The sequence below is a fragment of the Cyphomyrmex costatus genome, unplaced genomic scaffold (assembly GCF_001594065.2).
Source record: "Cyphomyrmex costatus isolate MS0001 unplaced genomic scaffold, Ccosl1.0 scaffold61, whole genome shotgun sequence".
NCBI lineage: Eukaryota > Metazoa > Arthropoda > Insecta > Hymenoptera > Formicidae > Cyphomyrmex > Cyphomyrmex costatus.
In genome coordinates, this window is record NW_017280167.1 from 442,643 (window position 1) to 466,004 (window position 23,362).

At 31.9% G+C, this 23,362-nt stretch overlaps 3 protein-coding genes and 1 long non-coding RNA gene across 6 annotated transcripts in view; all 4 read left to right on the forward strand.

The window, feature by feature from the left end:
• Positions 1-1,392, forward strand: part of LOC108779664 (uncharacterized) — a 2,665-nt gene extending 1,273 nt beyond the window's left edge. Inside the window, exons 4-6 of the mRNA XM_018547123.1 lie at positions 204-266; positions 351-427; positions 1,333-1,392. Of these exons, the coding sequence (XP_018402625.1) occupies positions 204-266; positions 351-427; positions 1,333-1,392 (200 nt within the window). The remainder of the gene's footprint in view (positions 1-203; positions 267-350; positions 428-1,332) is intronic.
• Positions 1,393-2,533: 1,141 nt separating this feature from the next.
• On the forward strand, positions 2,534-3,881 carry LOC108779732 (uncharacterized). Its single transcript, XR_001940878.1, has 3 exons — positions 2,534-2,570; positions 3,389-3,687; positions 3,804-3,881. It is a non-coding gene; the product is annotated as an uncharacterized LOC108779732 (long non-coding RNA).
• A 1,518-nt stretch (positions 3,882-5,399) lies between these two features.
• On the forward strand, positions 5,400-11,835 carry LOC108779681 (uncharacterized). Of its 3 annotated transcripts, none has more exons than XM_018547140.1 (5): positions 5,400-5,470; positions 9,246-9,850; positions 9,941-10,110; positions 10,469-10,655; positions 11,472-11,834. In XM_018547140.1, the coding sequence occupies exons 1-5, from the start codon at positions 5,428-5,430 to the stop codon at positions 11,661-11,663; spliced, it is 1,197 nt and encodes a 398-aa protein (XP_018402642.1). In that variant the 5' UTR covers positions 5,400-5,427; the 3' UTR covers positions 11,664-11,834. The 3 variants fall into 3 exon arrangements, with proteins under 3 accessions (XP_018402642.1, XP_018402644.1, XP_018402643.1); XM_018547142.1 differs by lacking the exon at positions 5,400-5,470 and adding an exon at positions 5,480-5,750 and having other exon boundaries at positions 11,472-11,835; XM_018547141.1 differs by lacking the exon at positions 5,400-5,470 and adding an exon at positions 5,795-5,888 and having other exon boundaries at positions 11,472-11,835.
• Positions 11,836-12,797: 962 nt separating this feature from the next.
• ScsbetaA (Succinyl-coenzyme A synthetase beta subunit, ADP-forming) lies at positions 12,798-21,613 on the forward strand. The gene is given in 13 exon segments (XM_018547124.1): positions 12,798-13,383; positions 13,631-13,890; positions 13,959-14,121; positions 14,809-15,076; positions 15,391-15,666; positions 15,759-15,878; positions 17,013-17,200; positions 19,835-20,094; positions 20,182-20,344; positions 20,434-20,698; positions 20,775-21,079; positions 21,152-21,271; positions 21,369-21,613. Coding segments are annotated over 13 exon segments (2,613 nt in total). The 5' UTR covers positions 12,798-13,329; the 3' UTR covers positions 21,540-21,613.
• The last annotated feature ends 1,749 nt before the right edge of the window (positions 21,614-23,362 follow it).

The window sequence follows — 23,362 nt, forward strand, 5'->3', positions numbered from 1 at the left end:
CAAACACACACACACACACAATTACCTATCAGACATAACCAGTTCTTATTTTGTAATAAAAAATCAGTTATATATTAATGTTTATATACTTGATAATGTTATTATAATATAATTTGCTTTTGTAATATGATGCATTTACAGATTTTTTACAATTATAATTGTTTCTTATAATTATTAATTTTATTGCTATTCTTCAAATTTAGATATCACTGATGAGAATGAGGAAATATATGCTGATTTGCTTACAGGAGGAGCTGTTAATTTAGGTAAAGTTTATATAATTAATAAAATTAACATTTAATATATATATATATAATAAATTAAGTTTTTTCCTTTTTAATTTTAAATAGTTACAACTTCTGAGCTTCACATCAAAAGAGAGATCGAAGACAATTTCACAGAAATGAACAAAAGAGCAATTGCAAATGTAAGTCATTAGCAAACAGTGAGTCATTTTTACTGTTTAGCGGTCTCTCTCACAGTCTAAGTCACTTTGATTTTCTTATTGCGAATAGTCACACAATTGTAAAAATTTATTGAAAGATCGATAATCATGGTCTAATGCATGTAGGATTTGTAACTCCTAGTGCTAAAAATTGATCAGCTAAAAATTGAGTGGAGTTGAGGAAATTTTGAATGAGAATTCTTGCCAAACGCAATTAGAATTTGCAAATACGCTTGAAGTAACCCAGCAAGACGTTTCCTATTGCCTAAAACAGCTAGAAGTTGATCAATAAAGGCCGAGAATTAATTTTTACACCTAATATATACTTACTTGAAAATTACATAGAATTGTAAAGTTTATGCAAAATATGCACTTTAAACTAATATATTCGATTTATGCAAATATGCAATTTATTCAATTAATATGTTCGATTTATGCAAATATGCATTTATGCAAAATATTCAGTTACATATTTTTGCATAAATATCCGCAGTCTAGTGTCGCAGGAAACTTCTTTCCACAATTTCTCAATACAATTGTAAAAATATTCAGTTTACATGTAGTGAAAAAAGTATTGTGGACAAATAATCATATGATGTTTAAATTATTATGTCGAAAAACCTATGCGTGTTAATTTTCAACGTATTTTTACGTAATTAATTTGAATTTGATATACTGATGATAACTTAATAAGGATTAAAATGTTTATATTTATTTAAAGAATACTTCGAAAGTTTGAATTTTTTAAATTTGTATAAGTGCATTGATATTATATCAACTTTAGTATATTATTTGCCCTGACATCATAGTTCAACATTGACAGTAAACAAATTAGACGTCAACAATAACACGTCAACATAAATGTAATAAATTAATTTTTATTGCAGTTGAAGCTGGCAAAAAAAAAATTCAGAAAAATATTCACGATAACAACGGTAATTATTTAACATATATTTGTATAGTATTGTATGTATACAAGATGTCCCATTTTTAAGAATCCATTCAAATACCTTAGAAACACTGTGTTAAATCGAAGAATGTTTTAGATATAAATAAGAGATGAAAGCCATTTTTGTTCAGAGCGAGCTTTGGTGGTTAATTAATAATCTCACTCAATTATTTTTTAGTTTATGGATGTATTTTAAATCCGATAAATTGAATCGCCGCACAATCTCTAAAATTGATAATTATAGTTGTATATTTATGAGTATTATTAAGCACCAAACGCACGCACACGCTTTGAATAAAAATGGATTTCATTTCTTATTTGTATCTAAACACTTTCCAGTTTATTTCATTAAAAATACTGTTTATAACAATATAACATAATACATAGTATTTTGTTAATGTTATAATTGTAGCATTTTTGATATATAGTGGATTTTAAACCGATCTTGTTTGGGGATTAATGATGCTACAAGCTTTACTATTGGTAGAATATGTAACGTTAACCAAGCAAAGCTTTAATTCAATCAGGTTGATTTAATATCCGGTACAATCGAAAACACTATTAGATAGTTTCATATATCTATAGTAAAAGATAAAAAGTTTTAAGTAATAATATGTCAACTTGAAGGGCCTATCCTATAACATAATAGTTACAGTTATTAAGAATTATACAATAGGCCTCTAAAAATGTATATAAATTAATTTTTTTACAGTTGAAAATATGGAAAAAAAAGTTTATGAAAATATTTACTCTAATGAAGGTAATTATTCAACATATATTTGTAATATTATATAAATATAAATAAGAGAAGAGAAAGTCCGAACTGAGATAATTATGAAATTGTTATTTTAGTTCATGATTGTGTTCCAAGTCTTTTTTTTTGCTTAACCAAATTAGTACATATTCTATAGAATTGATAATTGTACTTGTATATATCACACATATGAATATTATTAAATACTAAGATCGGCTTTTTGACCTAAAACGGCTTTCATCTCTTTGCGTTGAAACACTTTGGTTTATTTTGCGTAATATTGTTTATATCAATATAACATATATAATACATAATATTTTATATCATATCAACTTAAATTAATCAATATAATAATAAATTAATTGTTTTTACAGTTGAAATTAGGAAAAAAGGAGTCGAAAAAAATATTTAAAATAATAAAGGTAATTGTTCAACATATATTTGTAGTATAGTTTTATGTATATATTAACATAAATGAGAGGAAAAAATCATGAATCCCTCCCTAATGAAATTGTAATTGTGAAATTATTTCTTCATGATTATGTTTCAAGTCAGACAAATCAAATCAATGCACTTTATATAACTGATTTGTATATTTATATGAATATTACTAAGCACTAGAAAGTCTCGTTTAACTCAGAATGATTTCCATCTCTTATTTGTGTTTCAACATTTTTTGATCTATTTTACTTAATATTATTTATACAATATTAAAGCACAATATTATACAATATAGAGCATAATGAGATACTATTACAGATGGTCAGTCTTATGGAAGTTAAATACGTGACTGTTATAAAGTTTAAGTAATTAAGAGAAATAAACTGATAAGATATAATATTAATTTTGTGTGTGCGTGTGTGTGTATATACAAAATCGATTTTCATTTAAAACTGATTTTAATATCGTCAGAGTTTGATTATCAATGGATACAATAAAAAATTTAATTTGGTGACAATATCCAAGACACTAGTATTACAAGTATGCATACTTATTTATACAGCATTTATATAATAAAAAATTTAATGCATTATCTAAATATTGTTAATAGTCATATATTTATATAAACTGTCGGCAAATGTCATTCTTCTTCAATTATCTCGGGATTTCTTAGGCTCTCTTGTTAGTCATGAAAAATTTATCCAGGATCAGCCATCCTTGATAGTATCTCGTTGATGCACATAGTATTATACATATATGTATGCAAACACATAACATAAAATAATGGATTTCTTTATAGAATATATTTATGAAGTCTCTGAAGATGATTATGGATGCAGGCTTAGTAAAAAGAGAACAGATAAAGAAAATACTCGACTTTTTTTCGGAAAAAATATAAAATGGATTACAGGTAAAAGCAGATACAAAGAAAGAAAATATGCTTTTATTTAATCATATGCTTAAATGAAAACTCTAACATAATCTTCGTATCACGTGGACATTTACGTTGCTGTAAAAGTTACGTACAGAAGTTAAAATGTGTCCTGTTTGCAGCAACAGCTATTATCAGTATATATCAACGATAATATTATAAATCGGGTATGATTTATATTCTTACTAAACTTGCATAATATTACTGTAAATTTATATATATAGTTTTATTTATATAAATATTTAAATATATTTTTATTTTTAATATAATTTTTTTATTGCAGATAAAGGGTTTTCATATATGAATATTCTTATCTACACCTGGTTGTTTTGATAATGAATTTATTGGAACTCTCTCCAACTAGAGATGACATGATTAAACATAGTGTCAGATATAAAAGTGCAATATAAAGTTGTTTAAACTGCCAAATTTTTACACACTGTCAAATATCTTTTAAATGATTAACAGCTATGTATTTAACACACAAGTTTCCAAAGCTCCACAGAATTGATACTTAATACCTGTAGTTAATTGGATTATATTATCGATAAAATAATTGATAACGTTTTTATGGAAATTTGCATGACTGTTGAAATTTAAGTAATTAAAATTAAAAAATTTATAATACAGTATTATGATTTATTTTAGTTTTGCGTAAATATGTTTCAAATTTAATATAGTACTTGGTTTTTATTTAAAACTGATTTTGGTGTCAGAATTCGATTATCAAAAAAGATTATGAGTGCCTTTCACCTATGACACAAATTATGACATATTAGTGTCAGGGTGCTCCTTGGAACACATGTGTTTTGATAAAGCCCTAACAGATGATTCTATAGATGGTCAACTAATGTAACTTTGGTTACTAAAAAGCTATAGTTTACGTTACGTTTACGTTGCGTTTTGGAACGCAGCCCTGACCGTATTGCAGAATTCACTGCATCCGAATTTCGTTGTACGACGACTCTGCAGCCAATTAGTTGCGAGATTCTCTAAACGTTTTATCGATGATTGTCGCTATCGTTAACTAGCGACAGTCAATGGCAGGACAATCCTGAAAGAAAGCGCGGCTCTCATTGGCTGTCACTAGTTAACGATAACAACAATTATCGAAAAAAACGTTTAGAGAATCCCGCTGCAGGAAACAAAATTTTGCTCCGTATCGATGATACGATTTTTCTGATTGGTTGCAGAGTCGTCGTACGACGAAAATCGGATGCAGTGTGAATCCAGCATATATGTCTCCTCATTATTCATGGACAAATAAGAAGAAGAACTGTACAGACTGAAATAAACAATTTTGATAATGTCAGTATAATATCAAAAATAAATAATTAATGGTTTCTTAAAATTATATATACGCAATAATATTTTTTGAGGGGCTAATCAGGAGTCAGCGCGGTAAAAAGTGCGCAAAAATTAAATTTTAAAATATAATTTAATATAGTCTGGAAATAACATATTTGATGAATTAAATTATATTTTAAAATAATATGACCATCGACATATAGAATGGACCGCTGATGGTAGTGGTGGGGGTAGAAAGACGGATAAAGTGAGAAGCAGAAATAACATGATCGTTCTTTCTCTGTTTACTGATAACTACTGATTACTATTGGTCGCTATTAATCCAACAACCAATCAGGCTTCAGTAAACAAAGAAAGAACGATCATGTAACATGTTACTCTGCCTCTCACTTTATCCGTCTTTCTACCCCCACCATTGCCATCAGCGGTCCATTCTATATGTCGATGAATATGACGCTTGCTGTTCGTCAATTTTTATCACGTGATCTGTTTTGACGCTGAAAATGAGCGTCAGCATGAAAATGCACTTTTAAAAAGTAAACCGAAAAAGAACAGACTTGAGCGCCGCAGCTAACGCTTGCAACGCCACACTGCAAGCTATGGTTTGGAATACGCATCACTGCGTCACTGGCTACAATTACTGTAATCAGCTTTTGAATGTTTCCTTATTCGTTTTGTCGTATTAAGTTCCGTGTGTTTATCGCGTTGTCAATTGTTCGTGAACGAGGTTCGAAATCGCACAACGAACAAGAAGACCGATTGGACGAGTTATTGTGTGTTGTGCTGTAAACACGTGCGAGATCTTGGCACAAGGAAATCTTGGAGAACTACGTGAAAGATAAAAAGATACAAAGGGAAAGAGAGCGAAAGCAGAGACCCACAAAAATGTCAGAGATTGACGCTAAAGTGAACATGTCGCTTGGTAAGTCGCCAGAGTTCCGACAGTTTAACAGTTTTGCCAGTAATCCCGGATGAGCCCACGTTGCTTCTCGCAATGGATCGACAAAATGGCGTCGGCGCATGTTACGTACATACGTGTGTTACAGCATGCTTGTGTACGGTGCGTAGAGTACCTGCATTTGTTTTTCACTTGTACATATGGAAGATGTTTTCCTCTTGCTCCTAGTGTTTTCTGGAGGATGCTCCATAAAGCGGGGGCACGATGACGAGATATCCTCCGTGGGGTGCCGATCGATCGGCCGATCAACGCGATGGCGTGTTTATTAAAGCAAGCTCGCGAGGAAGGAAACGGAAACAGAAGACTTCTCTTTTTCAGAAAGGAAGGCTAAAGAAAGGGGAATCTATTTTGTTCTCGTAGTATATGTTGCTTGGTGGACTATTCGATAATCGCGATCGCTCTTTTAATCAGCAGGAGGAAGAAAGGGAAATCGGAATGAAATATGTGGAAGCAGATGCGAGAACTTATCCATCTTAAACGATTCTACAATCACGATTGTTCGTAATTTATTTTGTCATTGGGAAAAAGAGAAGGTCTAACAGATTGGAAAATTTGATAAGAATAATGTGGAGCAATAGGATGACAAGTTTATATACAAAGAATTGTTTCATGATTGCCTAAAATTCAAATTTAATTGTGATTATTTGCTTCAAGAAGGAAATCAATGTCCAGAATTCATAGATAGATCACACAGAACATGTGATTAAAACAAAGGTTTGATGTGCTAGTATATGATACACCGTTCTATTCGCCTTAATTAATAGTATTTTGTAATTGTGATTGCTTGCCTTGGGAAGAAATCTATATCTAAAATAAGTGCATTCCGGAAATTCCAGCAAATATCGAGAAATGATCTGAGAATTTACTAGAATATTTTTTTAGAGCATTATTAACTATTTTGCTATTGTAATTGTTTGCTTCGGAAAAAACTGGTAACACCAATGTTCCAGGAATCACGATTGAAATATCAAGAAACTTGATCTAAGACTTTGTACCAGAATGTTATATACAACATTGTTTTATATTTGCTTCATATAATTCTATAATCGCAATTGCTTGCTTCGAGAAGAAACCAGTGTCTAGAAAATGTATGTGCATCAACATCCAGAAAATGCAATTGAAACACCGGAAAACTATTCAAGACATCATGCCAGAATGTTATATAAAAAACACCATTTGCCTCAAATAATGACATTCTCAAATGTTAAGTTCAAGTGTTCGGGAAATATAATCACATTGATGCACAGGAAACGTGACTATAATAACGAGAAGCTGTTCCAGAACCTTGTACCAAGAATTGCATCATCTCCTATAAATGATTATATCTCTTAATTGCAATTATTCATAATCTTGTGCTTTGTGTCTCAAGAAAAAAGGAACAATGTATCAAGAAATGAATTAAAATATCAAGAAGCATAATCGAGAATATATACCAAGAATTTCTTACGTTTAGGATCACTCTGAAATTTTATACCAGCTGCTTAGAAATTTACACCCTTAATACTTCTTGATTATACAAATAAATATAAAATTATCATAATTGTATTATGCACGTACGACTGATTTCCATTTGAAAATTGTTTATGATGCATGTTGGAATGCTGTTTTCCAAACATCTTAAAACTTTTTAACCATTTTGAATATTGCAATTTTCTCCACTTGCAACGTTGGATCTTCATGATAATGAAATAGTCCACGGGGATTTAATTACAGAAGAGAAATCTGAGTGAGATTTGCTGCAACAAGATGGTGAATCACGTTACTGTGGATATATATGTGACGCGATGCATATTATGCATTCACAATTCATCGCTAATTGTATCATATATTATGCACCGTTAATCTTTCCAACGATAAATTTCCGTTAGAAATCATCCTGAAATAAATTTAATGCATAACGTCTCAAATATAATTTTAAGTTTAAAAAAAAAGGCGAAGGGCTGAAAATCATTTCGAGAGGCTGTGCCAAGCGTTATAATCATGACTCATTCTTCACGAAAAATCACGCTCTCTTTTCACGCTTAGAACAAGCGCAAAACTTACGTAATTTTATATTTTTATCCACTGCATCGCGAGCAACTACTATCCGCCCAGCGGATGCCAAGTATGGAAAATGAGACACTTTCTCGTGTTACACATACCGGTACAACGTTATTTCTACCGCTTGTGTAACCAGAACACCCGGCGAAACGATAAATTAATTTCGCCTTTGTTTTTCTCCTATTGTTACAGCCAGAATGAAAACGGATTTGGAGAATCAAACGCAAATTAACCTTCTTTAACTACTTGATTGATTTGACGCTATTTCAAATTAATTTATAATCTATTGACAATACATTAGTATAATATTTACTGGCAATCTGAAAATGCAGGTACTCTAATAGACAGGCTGATTTTAATAATGTTGCGATGAAATTTCATCGTTTTCAATATTGTGCAAGCAATTCCAGGAAGCGATATATTTATGCATTACTTATTTATATATCGATCAACATAGCAATCTGTATGAGCTCCTTGAAAATCTTCTGAAATATGTTAAAAATGAAAGACCTCGTCATAAGAGAAGAATCATTGACTGGTTTAACTTATGGAATAATAAAAGTAATGAAAAGAAGAGGACAAAGTAGAATTCCTAGGAAGTAACATCGCATTAATGGAGAAACATGAACTATCAACATTCTTTCTTTAATCGGACATCATTTTAAAGTAATCCGTAAAGCAGTGAACTACAAATAGGGATAGCAATTAATGATTAATGAAAAGCAAAATAAAGAATGAAATACAAAAAAAAATTATATTGCATATATTAAACTATATTCTATAAACTATATTTTAACTAAATTATAAAGATTATATATATTTTAATTATATTCTGATTATAAATGCTACTAGATTTTGTTTTAAATCAATATTATATTTTGTTTCTTATTAATGTTTAATTGTTGAATAATTTATTTATCGATTTTTAGACAAATTTACACATTTATAATTTTTTTCTGTGATATCTGTAAATTAGAATTTTTTATATTTATTAATTCTCATATTATAATTTTATATAAAACAGAAGAATAATTTCAGAAATAATTATCTATTAACGCTCAGAATTTTTCTATATTTAATACTATTATAACAATCTGAAATATATATGCTGCAAATATATGAGGATGTATTGCACGGATTGCATTCTACGTATTTACAAGAGTATCTTTATAGGCAAAGATCTTTAGGATTACAAATACTTGTGATGATATTCCTTCTCAGCGACTTCTTCGGTGGAATACATATCGAGACGATATATATTCTAAGTGATAAATTTTTCCTTGAGAAATCGCATTCACGTTGGAATCGCTGTCTGTGCCAAGATTTAGCATTAAGTGTTTCGACTTAAGAATTTCGCAGAGATTAGATTCCACCGTCGTACGCTCATTAATAAATGACGCGCATTTTCTTCCTTTTAAGATGAGATCATAAAGATGGAGAAAAAGAAAAAAAACGCAGCAACCAACGGAAAACCCGGTGGTGTTAAGCGCAATCGCAGTGCCGGACGAGGCCGGGGTGGATTTAGAGGAAGAGGTGCGAGAATCAAGCGCAATGTTGGGACCATCCTGAAGAAGCAGCAGCAACAAACTTGGCAACGTAATACGAATATCGCAAGCAACGCTCGCGGCGGTTTTGCTCGGAATCGCTTTAAGAGAAATGGCAATCTCGCGAGATCACGTAGCAACTTGAGCTTGAATTCTAAGCTAAACAATGCGAGAGGAGGCACGTTCAATCTGCGTCGTGGCAGAGGCAACAGATTTGGCTTGACTCGCAGCCGGAGTCGTACAAATTTGACGTTCAATCAAGGCGGCTTCTTCACGAACAATAAGAGCCCGCTGAAACGTACGAACAGCTTGCCTAATCTGCGAGATCCAAATTCTGTTTACAATCGCCTGGGTTATCAAAGCCCCGCTCAGATTGCCTATCGAAATCGTGTAAAACGAGCTAAGCAGCTGTTGTTGCAGAGGCAGAATCAGAGATTGAACTTGCAGAATCAGAGATTGAACTTGCATAATCAATTCAGAGTGAGTTGAATAATCTGACATACATATAACAAATATTCTACATGTGAAAATTACTTATTAGATTAACGATACGTGTATTAATTGTTACAGATGGCACAAACCGGCCAGAAGACCGTTTTACTTTCGATGCAGCCGAGAACTTTGGGAAGGCAACAGATACTAACGTCGCAACGTCGCTTCACGACCGGTGGACTACGATCCGATCAGATTGCTCATGCACAGAGACGGGCGCAATACGAACAGAAACTTCTACGAATGAAGTAGATGATACTTTGTTATATTTATTGTTCAAATTAATTCATTGACTAATTCCTTTCATATTAGTATATAATTAAGAAGTATAAATCTTTTATTTAGCTATATATTATATATACACACAGATTTATTGATAGCTTTGAACACGAGAACTAATTTTGTTCTCTATTGCCCGATTTTTCATTATCTGATTAATTTATGGTTAGTCTTAACTTGATGTTTTATTTAATGAGTTTCATCTATAATGATGTCATGGATGACGGCCATAGAGCAAACATCAAGTTAAGCTTAATCATAAATTAACTAGATAATAAAAAATTGGACCTAAGAGAAACAGGATGTTTAAAGTCTAATATGTTGTAGTGCTGCCCGATTGACCTCTACTCCAAACGTCAATTTCATGTGCACATTGGGAAGCGAGTACATACCTACTACTACACGCCAGCGACCACTCACCCTCGCACAGAACCGACCTATGACTATCACTAACCCGCGACAAATGCCCAGAGGACGATCGCCGTTCAGACAAAGTGCACAGGCTTTAAATATGGTATACATTTTTCAAATATATATTTCTCTAAAATATATATTATATATCTGTTTCTCCTATTTATTTTTTCTCCTATTTTAATTCATCAAGTTTCATGTGACTCTTACCTACACGATTTTCTGTTTTAAATTCTTGTAACTTCTGACCAAAATTTTTTCAGGTCGTGATTGGTATTTAGAGAGGTAGAAAAAGTTTTTTTTTTTTAAATCTAATGGAGTGGAATGTGTGTGCGTGCGTGTCTGAGAAAAGATATATAAGTGAAAGTAAAAATAAAGAAAGTAAATGATTATTGTCATTTTACTAACAAATATTTAACTAATAAATGATTGCGTCTACTTTTTTTTAATGAAATGACTCAATAAAGATGATTATTATTTGAGTGATTTTTATAATAAAAATTCAAGGGGATGAAAGATATAAGAGTGAAAAAAATTTGTTCTGCCAATTCAATTTTTAAAGATTTCAAAAGTACTTTTAATCATTTTCTATTTCCATGATGGTGAAAAAAATAAAAAAAAAAAGTAAAATTGTAATTCAAATAATATCATTTATTAGTTGAATATTTGCTAACAGAAAAACTGGAGTCACATTCACTTTCAACCTTCATATTTTTTCCAAACATGTCACCTCTCATCGCAAATTATATTTTTTGAAAGAGCAATTCGTTTTACCCCTAAATTGCTATTAAAAGATTGTAATTAATGTTCTAGTCGAAAAAGTTGCAGCAAAAAAGCATAGGGATCACTTAGGATTTAATAAATTAAAGTATTTAATCATTTCTTTAAATAATCACTGATGTTTTTATTGAAATTCCAGATTGATCGGGTACCACTATTCGGTCGACAGCGCTCGAGATCGAGATCACGATCACGCTCGCGTACGCACAATACAACCGCGTCCGATTCCAGTGGAGACATCGACGATCGTACATTCAGCGAAGTTATGTACAGTCTGTCAGGAAATCTCGGCGTTACAGGACGAACTCTTAACGATCGATTTGGTTTATAAGTAGTGGCGTCGCAAATTCGACTTTATATCGAATTCATTACCAACAATTCGTTGATGATAATTTACCCGTAACACTAGAAATATAAAGCATCTTTTGTTTTAATATTTAGACAAAATGCTATATGTTTTCCCCTCTTTCTTTATTAAGTACGCGTGTGTTATTAATATCGAATTATACTGCATTAATTAATTGTCTTCACAAATATCTTTTGCTTCAGTCGTGAAATTGTAATTGATTTTATCTGAAATAATATCTGAAATAACTTCTTCACATTTCCATTGTTAATGTATACAAAAAATTTTTAAGAAATATCACCATAGTATCATACTTTCATTTGAATTACGTGGTAGAATACGATTCTTAACTATTTTATATATCACACGATTTTTTTCTACGTGCAATAACTTGTAATATCTCAAGTACTTTTTTATTATACAAAATGTAGAGAAAAAGACGTTATTTAAATACGCATATAATAATTTTGATTACAATTTATTGAAATTTTGACACTTAGTGTGAAAAAATTAGCTTAAGTGGTTACGTTAAATTAGTTTAACTACTAAATATTTATGTATAAGATAAAACGCGTACTTTTCAAGTGTATTTTTTTGCTTTGAGAAATATACAAATCTTTGTGATTAGTATCCATCTTTTTAAATTAATATTGCATTTTAGATGATCTTTAAAATGTAAATGCAAAACATTTGAATATTTATGTAATTTATATATATTTACATACATAGATCACATTTTTATGTTTAGTGAAAATTTTAGTTTAGGCGGTTTAGGCTTTAATTTGCAAATTATACAATATGATTAAAATACATGTTCGAATGAAAAGGTTGAAGTATATGTAACTTATCTTTGTGTGTGGATTCAGTTATATAAGAGATTGTTTAATACATAATTATATATTGCATTAAAGTAGATTTTATTAAATTATTATTGAAGGACGGTTTACTTTGTAACGTAAAACGTATGTACATACATACATACTCAACGTATTACATATAATTGGAAGCTGTTTCAAGAAACAAAGCTCAAGTTTTTTTCAAACGTATATCATCCAATTTTTTTTTAGATGATTTTTATGTTACATTTATATCACGCATTTCTGACTCATGCACGTTAATTTTACATCGCTAACTTTATTCATTTTGATGGAATATGTACATATTTATGATCATATATCGTAGGTTTGTAATCGTAATTTTAAAATTCTGAAGAAGAGTTTTCTCAAGAGAGAAATGATAACGCGCACGCAACACTGAATAAGACGCAGTTATAGAAATTTATTTGAAAAACGTGGATGATATTTTTAACGCGGGTATATATCATAGTGAAGAGTGAAGTATCGTCCGAGAATAAATTGCGATGGTACTTATCGCTATTTATAATAAAAAAATAAATGAGCATAATATGCACTCATCGCCTACTCGGTTCAGTGTCAGTCATACGGATGCACATGAAGTGTCCTCGTGAGTGTCTCTTAAGTGAATTAAAGTTCATGTAAGATAATTGTTCGTCGAAATTCTGAACAAAACGTCCAATTTGTCGATAACTTTACAGAAAGGATATCTTTACAGATAACTTACTGGGTACTACTATTAACGATGTATCTATATAGTTATAAGTAGTAATCCAAATTGCGCTATTGCTATCATCATGTCGTTTATGTCATCTTCAGTAGGGATGTGCGCGCGAAGAATAAATAAACAGGTAAAAGTAATTTTACATCTTAAAAAGACAAGATACTTTACCGTTAAATGTAGGATTAAATTATTTATATACATATACAAAATTTTAATCTTTAAAAAATATATATGTAATATAAACAATTTAAACACAATATATAAAATAACAAGATTTCAAAGAAATAAGTCATAAAATTGATAAAAATATGAGCCAATGTAAAATAATTTAATCTGCATACGGATACCCTTACATAAGATACTTTGTTTTGTAGCTGTTAGCGCACAACACTTCGGTTATTAAAGAAATAGTTCGAAATTTGGAGGTGCATGAGCATATGGCATACACTTTATTAAAAGAAGCTGGCATTCCTACTCCACCTTTTTGGGTGGCAAAGACGTCCAACGAAGCTGCCAGCCTGGCCAAGGAACTGAAGACAAAGGATCTCGTGCTAAAAGCGCAAGTTCTGGCTGGAGGTAGAGCGAAGGGACAATTTAAAGGTAGCAATGTTAGCGGCGTCGTAATGTGCGATTCGTGAGTACGTGACAGAACTGTAAATCACAGTAGAAAGAAATGAGAAGATGTGATCTCTTTTATTACAGAGCCGAGCAAGTAAAGGAATTAGCAGATAGTATGATTGGCAAGGTGCTTGTGACTAAACAGACAGGTGCGGCTGGAAAGATATGCAATTCGGTGATGATAACAACGCGTATGTTTCCGCGTAAAGAGTATTACATGGCAGTGATGTTGGAACGTACCTTCGATGTAAGTATGAGCATATATTTTATTTTATAAGTTAATTAAGTATTTTACTCGTCCCGTATATTAGTGACTATGTTAAACGTATCATATTTTTTTTACAATTTATTGACCTCCAAGAATTAGCTTTATATTATAATACGATATCCATTTATCATTGTTGTAATCGTATCTAAAGAAATATCTAAAGAAAATATTCTATAAAAATTGTCTATATTTCATCTGTCGGTTACATATATAATATTTTTACATATAATGTAAAAAATATATATGGATTTTTGTAGAGGCGACAGCAAATGCACGTGTTTTCTGTTTTTATTATAGAAATTATGTTTAATTCATTTATCATAATAAACTTGAAACATTACATAACATAGTTAGAGTCAACGCTTTAATAGCCGCCTAATAGTGGTTCGATAAAAGATTTAAAAAACGTATACATCTTTTATTTTATATATAAAAATATTTGATGAATATAACAAAATTATTTTTATTATTTAATTAAAAATGACTAAACAAGAGAAAGCTACTTTAGATATGTAAAAATAAAAGTAGTTATCATTGTTGACTACTTAAAATCAACCTATCAAAGAATCTATGTGTCTAATAATATGTCCAAGGATTATAAGTTGCTGTCACTCTTCCATCCAAAAACAATTCGATCTAAATACGCAATCGTTTATGTTTCATAAGGGGCCCGTAATAATTGTTTCCAAGCAAGGCGGAGTAAACATCGAAGACGTCGCTGCTACGAACCCCGAAGCTGTAGCATATGTACCGATCGATGTAAGGAAAGGTTTAACACCCGAGCAGGCGAACAGCGTCGCCGATAAACTGGGACTCACGGGGAACAGCAAAGAGATCGCATCGCTCGTCGCCTCCAATCTCTACGAGTTGTTCGTCGAGAAGGACGCGCTGCTACTCGAAATCAATCCGTTTGCAGAAGACATCTGTGGCGAATGTACGCTGCAATGAATAAGATAAGATATGAGAAACAAGAGCGGATAGTAGTCTTTCGATAATAAGACTAAATAATATGTGTTAATTGTATTATACTCTGCGTCTTATTATTACTGCACGGAAAAAAAAAATAGATTGGATGGTACAGCAAAGCTATAGCTTGCTGCACAAATTCATCTATAACTAAGAAGATGTGTGGTTTAACAAATTGATAATGTTATTCAACTGTTAACATAAAAAACTGACTCCGCATATTACGCCTGTAGATTTGCTGGATCAGTGAAGTTTTTAGCTGTTTTTTTTTTCTTTGCACAGATTATGCTTTGGATTGCAAATGCAAATTTGACGACAGTGCCGATTTCCGACAGAAGGAGCTGTTTGCGCTAAAGGACACGACCCAAATGGATCCGAAAGAGGTCGAGGCAGAGAAGTACAACTTGAATTACATAGCTCTTGACGGAAATATTGGCTGTATGGTGAACGGAGCCGGACTGGCGATGGCTACCATGGATATTATAAAACTGTACGGCGGTCTGCCGGCAAATTTTTTGGACGTCGGCGGCACCGCTACAGTCGAGACAGTGACGGAAGGCTTCAAAATATTATCTTCGGACCCAAATGTAGTTATAAAAATCGAGAATTAAAAAATGATACAAGAAAATGGTATATCAATGATCTTGCAGGTGGAAGCTATTTTGGTGAATATTTTTGGCGGCATAATGAGATGTGATATAATCGCTCAAGGTATTATAGACGCTACGAAACAGTTGAATCTGAATGTGCCTATAATCACGCGATTACAGGTAATTATCTTTAAGTTACAAATTATACAAGCCTGTAACTTTATTTTTTTTAAACCGCTATATTTCCTTGTAGGGTACCAATGTCGATAAAGCTAAACAATTGATATTGGACGCTAAGCTGAAAGTAATTTCCGTGGACGATTTCGCTCAAGCAGCCGAGACATCTGTTAAGTTAGCATCGATGATGAATATTGCAAAGTCTTCGGATTTAGATATCACTTTTAGTACTAAATCGCCAAAAAAGGATTCTAAAAAAGTAAAAAACTAATGCCTTTGGATGAGTTTGTTAAATATTTTGTATTTACATATCGATGAAATATATCTTTTTATACATATGCAAAAGTGCATACATTATTTTTCTATTACACATAAATAAAAATATTGATGATTTATAGTTTTTAGGAAAATATTAAGATAATTTAATCAAGAAAAGAAAATTAATAGTACCTTTAAGGTAACGATAATTACGGTCAGTATAAATGTTTTTTAAAGCCCGTTCTAAAGTTAGTCGCAATTCGTAAAAAATTGCCTAATCGATTATTCTTCTCACATTCGACTCGATTGATCAATTTTTTTTAGCCTACGAGCCTATTATATAGAACAGACTGCGTTCAGCAGAAAAAGTAATTTAAGTGATCTTACGAATTAACTAATTACAGTCAATTCTTCCTTTCTTATAGTCGAATGAGACTGTGATTGATCAATTCTTACAGATTACAGTATACGACATAACGTTATAGCCAGAATAAATAAATACTACGTTCTACAATAGGGTCGCAAGATGTAAATCAAAAATTGGCCAATCACAATTGAATATGAAAAGAATATTCAATCATGATTGGTTAATGGCTGCGACACAGATTCATTCTATCTCCATTTTTATATGCTTTCCACCTTTCCAGCAAACAACACAATGTTCATTTCGTGTTTGTTGAATATTGGCAAACAAGGATGTAATGATTTACTGTATTACATTTGTGTAGCTTGTGTCGTTTGCTGGAAAGCATATAAAAAGAGATAAAATGATGGAGATAAAATATCTGTGTCGATTTGTGGTATTAAATGAAAAACTCCCGGTGTGTGAATCTTGTGTAGGGTGAGGTCCATGAGGTCTGCGTCATGTGTTGCGCGTAGAAAATGTCAAACCTGGGTGGGGGCCACGAGGGGCGAAGTCGGCGGAGCACACGTCTTCGTATCTGGCAGCCCACCACACTCGCAGTGCCACAGTCCACGGCTGTCGCTCAGACGGGGCAAAGATGGCTACCATGTTGTCGCGGGCGATCTCACTCGCGGAAAGTCTCAGTCGATTGAGCGGTCCCAAGGTATGTCAAGCTGACGGGTTTTTCTGCATTCGCGTTAATCGCGTGACTTTGACACGTTCATACGAACGCACCGAGTGTCCCGAGATTGATAAGGCTCGATCGAGAGAAGAGAAAAAGAGGGACAATCGAGTGCGAGCAAGAAGGAACGAAGGTCGCCGATCGCCATATTGGACAGCTGTAGTCTGCTAAATTGAGCGCCAGGGTCGTAAGCGATTTGAAGCGGAGGATCTCATCTGTAGAATTTTTCCCCCGATAGATTGCCGTGACAGTTATGCAACCGACCGGAGAATTGCCTCTCACGTCGTTCCCTCGATGTTCTCGACGTCCGTCTTCACGTTTTAATCGAATTATCGCTCGTTCGCACGAGGGGATAAGTCCTACTTGTCAAATAGTCACTATACAAAGGTCTCGATGTGACGATCGTCTTCAATAGCTTTTTGTTTTTCGTCGAACGGATCGAATAGAATGACACGGATTCTATTTGAATCAAAACGAAAGGACAATCGATACTTTTATGCCCTCCTTCCCTGCGCCATCGATTAATCATCGCTTCTCTCTTTTTCTCGCTGGAATACATTTATTTTCAGCGATGAGATACGAGCTTGGAGCGCGAGACGCCACAATTTGCGGCGAAGATACATGTGTTTTAGTTGTCAAAGTCATCGACGAGCAAATTAGCTAGGGACAGAAATTTTCAGTTAAAAAATCGATTGTATGATTTTTTTATGTCATGAGATTTTCCCAGCTTCGTTCTTGTTATGACAGTTTTCCTGATAAAAATTTCGATATAGGTATATTTCCGAAATTATAAATTAAAATTTCATACGAAATAGGATTTGCTTGACTTTGAACACTAAGTTTCTATTTATCAATCTCTATGTCGTTTAACATGTTCTTAAATAATAACGAACTCGGACATAATGCTATTATTGTGTAATGTTTTTATAAATTGCTTATCAAGATGCTAAGTATCAATTGAGTCACATCAGTTGTCATAATAATGTTTATTTAAATCTTGTTTATGCTAATTTACAAATTTTGAAATAATACACGACTAATATTTTATAAATTTATAATGATAAACTACAATTATCCTCAATAATAAACAGAAGAAAACTTACATAATTAAAATTAAATAATACAGACTCCTGTCCAATTTCTTCACTTCTAGATAAATTATTACAGATAACTCTAGGAGATATTTCCATTATATTCTGAGAAATATTTTCTGGATAAAGTTATCTAGAAGTGAAGAAATTGAGCATTAGGTAAATAGTGGTCTTAACTATGATATAAATAACATATGACTATGATATGATGTGTTAAAAAAGTTTTATTATTATCAAAATTAAGTACGTTGTTAAAACTTTCAAAAGAATAATACCTTTAAAAAGAATTTTTTGTTAATTAAACAATTAAAAAGATATATGATTAATATTGTGATTTACATATATAAGCGATAGACCATTAAAGAATCTGCCAAAGATATTTTTTAATTATGTTATTCAAACATAAAGTCTTTCAGGTCGTTGAATCTAATTTTTAAATTGAGAAATTAATTTAAATTGGAAATTGAATGTGAAAAATTCTTATATAAATAAATTATTCCAAAAATTTGAACATTGTTTAATTTTAATATCTATCATTTATTGATGACTGATTGATCATATTAAATCATTTTAAATTTATCAACTTTGATATGATATTGATACACCAATAGAGCCTGTATTGATGGTATTTCGATATCACTGCTTGTTCTATAGTTCACATTATACTATAGGTTTCAAGTATTGGCAGAGTATAGCATTGTATTATGTATGTTATATTGATGTAATAAATTTTCTCCAACACGTCATATCATAATTATGCTAACTGTAAAACAGTCCTTTTTGCAACTAATTTTGCAAATTGCTTAAAATGATGACACTATTATTATTATAGAACAATTTAATAAACGGTATCATGTTTAGTGATCAAACCGGGAAACGATTGTTTTTGTATAAAAGAAAAAGTTAATTTTTTGTTGAATAATATAATCAATAACACTAACAAAAAAAGTTTTAAATGCAATTGATAAATGCAATAAAAAATAACAAGCAACAAACAAAAAAATAAATAAATATTAATTAATATTTTAAGAACATTAGCTGTATATTTACAAAACTTAATTTAAACTTATTCATGTTTAAAGATTGCTGAAGAATTTGTATATTTAAAAAAACGATAAAGAAATGTTACTTTCGGCTATATTATACAATTCATTGTATTGCATATAAAGTATATCGGTGCCAAAACGTATGTAAAAGATGTATGTAGGTGATAAACGTATCTATGCATAGCTTATATGTCACTCAGTCTTCAAGTGTAGATTTATATTTAACTATTACATGATTTATGAGTGACAGACCAATTTGCATATACTTTAACCTACACATTTTATTTTATCTTCTTGATATCAATACGCCGCGTTATTTTTATCTACATTTCTTTCTTTATCCCGATCAATGTGCAATGTGTACAATGTAAACTTTGGCGTTATCAATGACGCTAGATCTGGGAGAATCTGCTGCATATAATCCAAACAAATAGAAGAGTTTATCACTGAACTTGTTTTTTGTTTCTTCCTTTTTTCAGATATTAGCATGCAATACTAGCTTGGTTAAACAACCAGCTAGAAATTTGAACGTTCATGAACATATTAGCTACAGTTTACTCAATGAGGCTGGGGTGCCGACACCTAAATTCGGCGTTGCTAAAACTCCTGACGAAGCAGCTAAACTTGCTGCCGATTTGAAAACGAAGGATATCGTCTTGAAGGCCCAAGTCCTCGCTGGTGGCAGAGGAAAAGGACACTTCAAGGGAACAAGTGTCAGCGGAGTGAAGATGTGTGAAACGTAATTACTACCTTTTCAATTATATCACATGCAATATATACTTTAGATATGTCGAAAAATATTATAACTTATTATTGTTGCTTATAGTCCAGAAGAAGCCAAGTCGTTGGCGGGTCAAATGCTCGGCAAACTACTAATCACAAAACAGACTGGCGAAGGTGGCAGAATATGCAACGCCGTAATGGTCACACAGCGCATGTTTCCCCGTAAAGAGTACTACCTTGCTGTCATGATGGAAAGAGCCTTTGGTGTAAGATTTTAAAATAAAATAATAAAAAGTGCATTTGAAAAGTTACTGCATTAAATAAAAGATTTGGAATGAATACTTTTCATCCCTAGGGTCCTGTCATAATAGCTTCCAGTCAAGGTGGGGTGAACATCGAGGAAGTCGCAGCAACAAATCCTAGCGCTATTATGTACGAACCTATTAATATCAATACGGGAATTACAAAGGAACAGGCGGAACGTATAGTAGTTAAGCTTGGCCTCGATAACGTAAAGGATTATATTTCCAATATAATTATAAATCTGTATCAAATGTTCCTCAAGAAAGATGCTCTACTTTTGGAAGTAAATCCTCTTGCTGAGGACATTAACGGGAATTGTAAATTTCTATCTCTCTTTATAATATTTTATAAATGGTTTTTTTCACAAATCTTCCTACATAATTTTTTGTACAGATTTTGCTTTGGACTGCAAATGCCGGTTTGACGACAACGCCGAGTTCAGGCAAAAGGAACTCTTTAATTTGAGAGACTGGACTCAAGAGGATCCTAAGGAAGTCGAAGCTGCGAAATTTGACTTAAATTACATTGCGCTCGACGGTAACATAGGTTGTATGGTAAACGGAGCTGGTTTAGCTATGGCTACGATGGACATTATAAAATTACATGGTGGTGAACCGGCTAATTTCCTCGATGTTGGCGGTGGTGCGTCGACTTCGGCGGTGAAGGAAGCATTTAAGATCATCACTTCTGATCCACGAGTGAGTGCACGAAATTATGATTGAGTTTATACATTTTAACTGAATTTATATGTATTCTTTTCTTTCTGTCAGGTTCATGCTCTTTTAGTTAATATTTTCGGTGGTATCATGAGATGCGACGTTATAGCAGAGGGTATTATCGCCGCGACTAAGGAACTAAGTTTAAAAATTCCTGTCGTTGTAAGATTGCAGGTACGGAGCATGCGCTTTATTTTGCAAAAAATAATTATGATTACAATTGTGCTTATGGAATTTATACAAAGATACATGTATGTTTTTTTCTTTCTAGGGTACTAATGTGGACGAAGCCAAAGCTCTGATCGCGAATGCGGGTTTAAAAATTGTACCAATCGACGATCTCGACGAGGCTGCCCGGGTCGCGGTAAAATTATCGACCATTGTTAAATTAGCTCAGTCTGAAAATCTCAGTGTGAATTTCGAAATACCTGCAATTTCATAGGTAGTAAAAAAATTATAAATATATTATTAAGATTATTTTTGCCGAGAATATGTATTCAATTGTTAAAAGATTTCAAGAACATCTGAAAGTAATAACTACAGTAATAACTTTATATGCGTAATGTATTCTCGTCAAAGAGTAATATTTTACACAGTTCGACTCTTTAACGTAACTTTATAGAAAGAGAAAGAAAATAAAAAGTAGAACAGTTTTGGACAACTCTATGATGTACAAAAGTGATACGACTGAAAGATATAGTTAAATATGAAAAACGAACTAATAACATAGTGTTTTATATATATATATATATATATATGTGTGTGTGTATATATATATATATATGTATATATATGGTAAGTTTTCTCTATAATACAGTCGCGAACATTTGTAATGCACAGAATTGTACAAGATTATTCATGGAAACGCGCAATTTATCAGCACTTGCTCTAAAACTCAAAGAGTTCTATGAGATCCAGTATTAAGGAGATTAAGTTATATATGTGTAATATATTACCTTACAAGCAACCACGTCGCCCATGGAAATGTACTTTAGAGTGTTCAAAATTATCGATAAAATATTATTAGATATTAAAATAGGCCATCAGCTTTTTGAAATATAAATATTATATAAATATTAGCTTATAATGCAGTGTTGAATTCGTTATTTATTATTATACCAATGCATCATAAATAAATTCATAACTCAATGTGACAAAACTATTATCTTTTTTCGATCCACATAAATAATGGTGTAGTTATAAATAAAAATTAAATATTACGTTCTCATCGCTTTTCATTGAATTAAATATATACCTTGTACATGTCTATGAAAGGTCAAGATAAATTTTAATAATAAATTGTAACATATAATAAATCATAAAATTAATATTGCATTATGAGCTAACAGTTCTAATTTTGGTAGTCGCGATGTTTGTAAGATTATTGGTCTTTAAAAGCATCTCGTCGGGGTATCAAAATTAATAACAAAGTGCATGTTTATCATTCTTTAAAATGGAATCTTTCACTACAGCCGTTTACATGGAAAAGCATGGAATGTCAAAAGTAAAAGGCCTGTTCCATGTAATATAATACATGTAGTGATATATAATATATATATATATACACATAAATTATATTTTGCATAACTTAAGTTTGTTTTAATTCCTTCAACAAGCCATTATATCGTCTGTAAATTATTCTCGAATTATGCTAATATCGATATAAATTTTTATTTGACGATTGTGCGAATAATCATTGAACAAATCTACATTGATAATTATTTGATTTAGCATATGTATATTGTGCTAAACTAAATAATGTGCGTCCGTATATTTATTCTGTTATTTAATAAATTGTAGTTACAAGATTATCGTTAATACTGCCGTGTAAAGATGTTAAGCAATTGCGACAGCTTTGGAAATTTTTGTAAATATAAAAAAATTATGAAATACCTGATTAGCACTCAGTCTTTAATATGATTGGTTTTTTTAGTTCTTTGATGGACCTAAAGCCCTGTGTCCACGGTGCTAGAATTCTGTCTGAATTCTTGGACCGAAAAATGTAGGTCCTTCCTTTTTAGCTAAAGTTTTTGCACGGTTCATTTTCTTCCTTTTCAGGATGGAGAGAAAAAAGAAAAGATATACCGTGCAAGAAGTTCAGTTAAAAAGAACAAGCTTTATGTAGCTCGGACCGAGTTCTTGGATCTTTTCTAGAAATGTGTAGCCAATCAACATGTAGTTTTTCGAAAAAATGGTGAGTTGATTGGTTACACATTTCTCGATCGGTCCGAGAATTCGAATTGAGTTCTAGCATCGTGAACACGA